The sequence below is a fragment of the Chaetodon trifascialis genome, chromosome 24, assembly GCF_039877785.1.
Source record: "Chaetodon trifascialis isolate fChaTrf1 chromosome 24, fChaTrf1.hap1, whole genome shotgun sequence".
Classification (NCBI taxonomy): Eukaryota; Metazoa; Chordata; class Actinopteri; order Chaetodontiformes; family Chaetodontidae; genus Chaetodon; species Chaetodon trifascialis.
The window spans coordinates 12,341,583-12,349,874 of NC_092079.1; the positions used below are offsets into that span (position 1 = coordinate 12,341,583).

General features: G+C 45.5%; 1 protein-coding gene across 3 annotated transcripts in view; it reads right to left on the bottom strand.

Annotated features, from left to right (window-relative positions):
- LOC139352111 (calcipressin-1-like) overlaps nucleotides 1-8,292 on the bottom strand; it is a 248,609-nt gene that overhangs the window by 231,883 nt on the left and 8,434 nt on the right. Inside the window, exons 1-4 of one of the 3 annotated variants that reach the window (XM_070994185.1) lie at nucleotides 8,162-8,292; nucleotides 5,484-5,657; nucleotides 4,897-5,056; nucleotides 1,163-4,089 (exon numbers count right to left, since the gene is read on the bottom strand). The exon at nucleotides 8,162-8,292 is cut by the window's right edge and continues 519 nt beyond it. In XM_070994185.1, the coding sequence (XP_070850286.1) occupies nucleotides 3,905-4,089; nucleotides 4,897-5,056; nucleotides 5,484-5,657; nucleotides 8,162-8,248 (606 nt within the window). In that variant the 5' untranslated portion in view covers nucleotides 8,249-8,292 and the 3' untranslated portion in view covers nucleotides 1,163-3,904. Of the gene's footprint in view, nucleotides 1-1,162; nucleotides 4,090-4,896; nucleotides 5,057-5,483; nucleotides 5,658-8,161 lie in introns of those variants that run through there. The other 2 variants (XR_011603623.1, XM_070994184.1) reach the window with 2 other exon arrangements.

Sequence of the window (8,292 nt, forward strand, 5' to 3'; positions counted from 1 at the left end):
ATGCAAACTCTTTAAATGCCCCTCATCCAATGGCATTGCTCGGATCTCTTGGGGCTCCAAGCATGAAATCCCTGGGGCCCCAGCCCCCCACCCCACCCGAGCACGCCACAAAAATCTGTTTGTTTGTTTTTTGCACACATAAATTCACAATTTCTGGGACATGGTCTGTCTGGGACAGGTGTGCATTGCCTGTCAGAGCTTTTCACGTCTTCCTTTGGACACCAGCCTTCAAAAGAATTGAACACACAACCACCTGCTCCCAAACTTTACTCTTACTGCCTGAGCTACAGGATCAGATGGGTACAGGTTGTCTCTCACAAGTTTTCGCTTCTTTCAATGGGTACCAGCCTTCATAAGCCCTCCAAGCAGTCCTCCCTCATGGCAACAATGGTGCAGAGCAGCTTGGCTGGGACACTCGGACACTGGGACAAACTACTGGAACTAGTCTGTTTCTGAGCTTGTTGCAATAGCTGACTATTAATCAAGGACATGCGGACTTTTAAGTGCTTCCAAAGGCAACTGGACTTGTTTTGTGGTTCTAGAAGATGTTTTGCTTCTTATCCAAAAGGCTTCTTCAGCTCTAGCTGACTGGTGGGGAGTCTCAGCCATTTGTCCTCTTGCAGAGTCATAGCTCCACCCAGCATCATGATCTGCCCATCCATCATGTGAAAATATGATGAAATGTCCAATTTGTCTTAGAAGCCCCCACTGTCAACTTTCCACTTTTCATCCACAGTCGCAATTGCACAGATTAGCTGGTAGGGGTCGCAGCGTGGGTCAAACCGCCAGGCAGAGCTACCAAGTGCTGCCTCCACCATGCATTTTGACAGCGCTGGTGGGCCATGAAGAGTACATTTTAAGACGGAGGCTGCAGGCAGTGTAAAATCGGACCTGGGACAATGGTTTTTCACCTCTACAGACAGCAGAGGGCGCTGCTGCATCAGGTCTCAACAAAATATGTCCCCACTGACAATATGGCATATAATCTGGTGGATTTCTAGACACATTTGCACATATATGAAAAACAAATATCTCACCCCCAAAAAAAGATTTAAAAACCAAAATTCCACCTCTGCATATATTTTGAAAGACCATACTGTTGAGCTGGAAGGCTCAGTTGTAAATGATATCTTTAGAAATAAATAACTTCACGACACATGAATTAGATGGTCAAATCTTTATTTAATGGTAACTCAATAATGTTAAGAACTTCTCAAAGATAAATGAACTTAATACACCAGTAGTAAAAAAGTAGTGAAACTGACAGAGCCTCCAGTCCTCTAACATGTGACAGATGAGCTTTCTAACTTACTGGCAGTGCGTCATGTGCTTCACAGTGCTGTTTCCACAAGCTAACGTTCACTTATCGCCCTGAACGCTGGCTGGAGTGAGATCCTCTGGAAGAAAAACATTTCTGTAGGCTTCATAACTAAACCAGCATTAGTACAGTCGACAGGATGTTTCCGTTAATACGTGTAACCATTTGAAGATGCTGTTAAGTACAAAAAAAGCAGCTTGTATGTCATTTTCAACCCATTTAAAGTGGCATTTTAATTTAAGTTAGCTAGTACATTATCTGATCCATTATAAGTTGCTACCACAAGCCCCCAAAAATTAAAAACACAGCTTTCGCCAAGCCAGGACAGCAGACAATACTGGCCACAAAGAGCCTTATTAATGCACATGCAAAGTGTGTCCTCATTCATGTCATCGACGGGGGTCAATTGAGGATAAATAGACAGTTAACACCAGTATGATTTGTCAGCAGCATTTTTCTACTGGTGCAGGTCTGAACCTACATAAAGAGGGTCCCGTAATGAAACCTGATACTCCTGCTGTCTGCGCACTGTGGTTGCATTAAGCACACATTGACTTTTGAGTAAAATGCACCATGTAAGCACAATATAAATCAGTAATAATACAGCTGGTGCCTCGCAGCCCAGATCATTTCAGTTTATAGTGGGTTTAATTGTGCACACAGTATTAACAAACACATTTGCAGTAAATTTAATAAGAACAGACCAATTGCTGCACAGTGAACCTGCAGGCTTTGGGGTCCGGGACAGCTGCCCACTTTCAGATTTTACAACTGCTGTGGCACCAAAGACACTGATTTTTGTCAAAGATCATTTTAAACTGGCTGGTCTTTCCATTTTTCACACTTTCTTTGTTGAGGTCAGGTGTAAAGACTGAGTTACACAGCTTAAGATTTTGTTTAGCTTTAGCTTGAAGCCAATAGAGCAACACACAGGGAGAACACAGCTGGAAAAGCAAGAAAAGCTAACTGCAATGGTTAATACATTTATCACTAGACACACACATCTGTTAACACTGGGGCTTCTGAGAGAAACCGTCAGGTGTGTTTTCATCAAAGTATTCAAAAGAAATTGGCTGCAATATTTTAGTTTCTACTTGTTTTTTGGAAACTTTCAATAAAAGAAAAAAGCAGGTATGTATCAACATCATGTCTTAACACTAATAAAAGGCCGACACCTCCAATGCTAACGGGGAGTTTACAGTTTACACACCTGTCTGAACAGAGACAGACCCACACACTCCACACACACACTTCCGGTGCATATTTTCCTACACACAAGTGTTATATAAGCTAACAACCTGCATCAATACAAGACAAGAACTACAGGCAACAAACTAATCCCCTTAAAACATACAAGCACTCTTTTCACGGGCCAGTTAGCGCCCTGAGCCACACGGTGCTGCAGTTGTATTCTACTTTCTTTCAGAACGTTTTAGCCCAAATGGGCCCGTTTTATTTTGTTTTTTACTGACAGCATAGCATGGTTAAAAAGGGCTGGGTCTGTGTCTTACATTCCCAAATAAAAAGCCTTGTACAGCTGTTTTGTTTTTTTTTTAGCTTCATTACATGTCAAACGGCAACAGTTCGTTGCTACACAACAACCAAAACACAGACGGACAGACAGGCAAAGTAGCTAAACTGAAGGAAACCCCAGATAACACTGCAAGAAGTCATCACAGGACCAACGCTGCGGGTGCAAACTCCTCGTTTTCAAACGTGACATGTGAGCAGCGCACACCGGGGGCTTGCCTGTAAAACGGGAGAGAGGCGAGCTTTGACTTGACAACACGTCCACCACAGGACAGCTGCACAGTGAAGCTGTGACATCGAGCAGTGGCGAGGACTAATGGGGAGCCGCTGCAGCAACCAAAGGAGAAGTGATGAAGCGCATGCCAACGGCGTGCAAACTCTACAGCTGACGGACACACACACGTAGCACCTTGGCAAGAATCAACCGTCGGAAAGGTTATGTTTAAAACAAATCCATTCAGAAGTCGTTTTCCCTCTTCAGTCTGTTAAGTCCCAAAACTCTACATGAGGAAAACGCAAACATGACCTGTCAGAGCGATGCTGCATTCATGTCATGTGGGAATAATCAGCACCCACATCACTTTGATGGCCCTGTACAGAACATTATTTGCACCTGACCAGTTTCATCTCACTCAACACGTTTTTTTTTTCTACTAAATATCACCCCAAACCAAAAGTTCAGCAAAGTCTCCAGGCATCGTACTTAAGAACTACAATCAAAACATTAGTATATGTTGTTAATATTTTCTTCAGTTCCAACTCCAAACCTCAAATTCACAAACAGTACATATCATTTGATGGCTACACTGATCAGTTTTTCCCACCAGGAAGCCCATGCCTCCTGTCTTTTCCCACGGAACATGAATGCAGCATTCGAGACTATGTTTTCTCTCCGTCTTATGAAATGCTCGTCTACAGGACATCGCAGCACCCTCAGGTGCCTTCCCAAAGTCCCCAAACCTTCTCAAAAAGCTCTGAGAGCGTGTTGAGCTCTTGACCAATCACTTCAGGATGAAATGTTACAGCTGTCACACTGCGCCCCCTGCTCGTCGTCGCTCACTGCTCCACTCCGGGCACATAGTCGGGGCGTCGCGTCTGGATGATCTTCGGCCGCGGCGGGCGGGGCTTGTCGTCTTGGTCGCTGTCATCGGGGGCTGAGCTGTCGCCACGCTCATCCTCGCAGACATGGACGACCACGCTGGGGGTGGTGGGGGTGGCGGTGTGGAGCTCGTACTTCTCCCCTTGGAATGACACAAAGAAGAATGGTGCGTTCAAAGCTCTGTTTTAAGACCTTCACTGCACCACCAGGAAGGATTCACAAATCACGCTTGAAATAGGAAATCTTGAACTACGATGCTGAGAAAGTTTCAAGTCTCATGAAACTTTAGAGCTCTAAAATGACCTGAAACCAATGGGCCAAGGCGAGGTAGACAACAATGCAATACTGAGGAGTCATTGCTTAAGAATCACGCTTTGATTATGCACAGACGCATTTTAGCTTTTTTAAACAGAGCTCTAAGCAATCGGTACGCGCACACACACGTAGTTGTTTGCTTGCAGACGACCTCCTGTTTGTTTCCACTATTCTATAATTCCAACCATCGAGGTCGTTGTGTTCAGACATGCAGCTCCCCCACATACAATGACGCACGGCCACAGGCCCCCCAGGTCGGACTGACGGGCTAATGTTTAAGCATATCAACATTGTGTTGGATCAAGAGTTACTTACACAACAACCAAACTATGGACTTCTTTTACGACACTGAGAAAGCCAATCAAAATATTTACAAATAAATAAGCAACACAAACAGCGGCAGAGGGATTAAGGTGTAGCTTTTGATGTCTGGGTGCACATAATCTTGGGTGGCCTGGATGGGCTGATGGATCTGTTAGTCAGCACACCTATCATTAAAGAAATGAAAGCTGCACAGAAGAAAAGTAATCCTTTAATCATGCCGACGTGATTTGCTCTCCCCTGACATCGTCACACCGAGGATGAAATATGTCTTTTACAATGCAAGGTGTGATCAAAGGGAGCCCTGCTGTACCTGGTCCTAGCTTCGAGATGGCACACAGCAGGTCGTAGTTGATGACTGGCGTGGCATCCTGGGACTGCTCCCACCCGACTGGAGGGGAGGCAGGGGGGGAGATCAGGAACTGCTTTTCTGGCTTGGGGGGCTCTAACCGAGGACTCCCTATGTGGACAGACTGCAGACAGAAGGACAGAGTTTGATTAGAAATACACCGAGAAACTCTGTGTGGAGTGTGGTGTACACATGCTACGTAGCAAGCTGGCTAACAGCACTGAAGTTAAGAGCCAGGGTTAGCTGTGTTAGCTAAGTCCTGTTAGCAAAAGCAACCATAAAGAAAGACTGAACATCTTCAGACTCAAAACTAAATAAAAAGAGAGGTTATTCTGTGTCTGTGCCCTGTTTATTTACAGCAGCAGCAGCAGCAGCAGCAGCAGCAGCAGCAGCCGGTTTGATTCAGAAGTACTTGGCATTGTTGCTGCACTAGCTAAGAGAAGCTAAGAGAAGCCACAAAGGCATAAGACAAATTAAAGTGTCTGACTGAACTCAGCCGGCTCTTTTAGATCAATGCAGCAGGTTGAAAAGAGGACCTTCACAAACATTACCTGTGCAAAGTAGAGTCTCATCTCTTTGCCGTTGAAGTCGGTCTTGTGGAGCCGGAGTCTCGCCTCGGCTGCAGCCAGAGCGTCGCTGAAACTGATCCTGACTCGACGGAAAGACTTGAAGTACTGGAACTGCACCTCCGGGTCGAATGAGCGGAACAAGGCTTCGAACGTGGCCTGGAAACAGAGAGGAGGAGGAGGAGGAGGAGGCAGAGAACAGGGGTGAGAAGACGATGGAAATCAGACCGGCTTCTGCACCACCTTCAGCTCTTCTTTCTCTCCTCATCTATAAATACTAAACACTGTGGGCCAGAGGCAGCCATGAATTCAGTTATGAGACTTGAAGTCGCTATGAATAAAATTCATATAAATAGCCTCTATTACCAGACACTATATCTGTCCCCCCCCTCTTCGCTCAAGACAGCCTGCAGCCTGCGTGTGCGTCATTGGCCTCATTTTGGATGACCAATTACTGTCACAGACGCTAATTGAGAAAGAAAAATGAAACAGACAGCTGACCTGAGCTAATATTTCCAAGAGGAGACACACACAAACAGCAACGCCTGACAGAAATCCATTAACAGGCACTCTTGAGGTGGCAGCATATCTGAATGGATGCTCCTTCATTACACCCACACACCTTGAAGCAGCAGCCACTCAAACACACACGTCCAGTTGTTTCATGAAATGGCTGCTTTTATAGAAACTCTCTATTCAAAGCAGAACACTCTTCTCGAGCTGAGGCTTGTTAGAGGTCAGCGTTTACAAAACAAGACAAAAGGACGAGCTGCTGAGACGGCCAGAGCGGTGCTGGAGTGCAGGGCCGCGGCCACGAAACGTCCAGTTCACCTCCCTAAATACAGGTCAACAGCAGCACAAACTGCAGCCTCCTAGATGACCGCACAGCTGAAAGAACACATCTAAAACACTGAAGGGAGGATTTACTGCAGGACTGTTGGATTACACTGCATTAGCTTTAACACGGTGGACTCCATCCAGCATGTTTTAATGGATCGGTATCGGCTAAAATAAAGCTGATTGAACTGAACTCTTCTGTGTTTTGTTCACCTCAGCTTGTCGGTGTTTCAGTGCTGCTCTCCTTATAGACGACACTGTGGGCATTTGGCTCCAAATGCTGGTGAAAATTAGAGTGTGTGAATGTGGAAATCACATGTGGCGCCAGTGAATGACTCTGTTCTTAAACCCAGGCTGGAAAAATACATATATTTGCTGAGCGATGACTGTAAAAAATCTGTTCGCAAACATTCAGCTAGCAGCTTCTTACTTTTAGGCAGTATAAATGACATTTTAACTCATTAAAATGGCAAATGGCACGCCATTTATAGAGATAACACGCTCGATCATTAAAGATGATAGGACAGACATAAGAAACGCCGCACAGCTGTGGGTGGACTGAGTGTTTCTGCAGTCCCAACAAATCCAGCAGATTAATATGTCTAATGTCTGGCAGATCGCATCACGTCAAACTGTTGCAGTCATCAGTTTGGATAAAAATAGCATTTCACGAGTCATCCCTGCCTCCTGCAGCGAACAGCCAGCCTGTTGTACCCACTGGACTGCACTGCACTGCACTGCAGCAGCAGAGAAATCACTGGCCGCGGACTCCTGCAGTGAGTCATGATCAAGTCAGAGGAGGTACGAGCACTCAGCCTGGCCTCAGGAGGTCCTCCAGCCACTCATTATGGAAACGAGCCCACAACACACAGACACTTAAACCGAACCCCATGTGGTTCCCGGCTCCATGTGAAATTCAAATAAGCCTACTTGTCCAGATCGGCGGTTTCTCCTCCCAGAGACGGCTCAGCGGGGTGTTGAAGCAACAGCACATTCATGTGCAGAAGATAATAGAAGGTTTCAAAGACTGCTATGACACAGTGCAGGTCTTCTTAGTTACCTCAAACACGGCTAATATTAAAGTAGTATATTTGCACACATCACAAATATCTGCAATATGAATATTGTACACCATAAAGATCACATCCTCACGCAGTTACTCATAATATTACCCAAAATGAGTAGGAGTGTGAGTAAGAGCGGTTTTTGTTCACGCCAGAGCTGAAATGATTAGTTGATCAAATTGATTTTTTGGTCTGAATCATTTGACGACGTCACAAGAAATGTCAAACATTCTCAGGTTCCAGCTGCTAAAATGTAGGAAGCTGCCTTTGGGGTTTGGACTTCCCTTGAACTCTATCAATTCTGTCATTTATGGATTACAGTGTTATTTTGAAAGAAGCCTGGGGACAGATTAAAGAGAGAACGGTTGAAATCGAGGGATCGCAGCTTAGATACACTGACTTTTAGTTGGTCAAGTTCCAAAAAAAGTTGCATCCTACATTTCCCATAATGCAACACAGATGGGTATTATCACTAAACGCTTCCTGCCTGTTAAACACCCACATCACTGAAATCCGTGCTCCCAGTTCATTGTGCGGGATTTTTGTTTTCAATCTGTAGCCTCCAAACCCCAGTGACATCGCTGTGACATCATCAGGGTTATGTTCACTCCTCCAGAGCCACAGAAGACATGACTGTTCTTGTTTTGACAGGCTCACGCCGAATGAGCTGACATGATGTTAATGAATTTCACTGAACAGACAGAATCAAAGTTTGCAAAGCCGGTTTGCAAAAGGAGCACGAGAGGCAGACTGCTGTCTCACCTGTGCCTCGGGATGGTTGAACACTTCCTGGTTGGTCACCGAGGCGACCAGGCAGAAGCGGTTACACTTGGTGGTCTTGATGTGCATGATGGGCGACCCGGGGAGCCGGAACCTTTTCCACCTGAAACCCG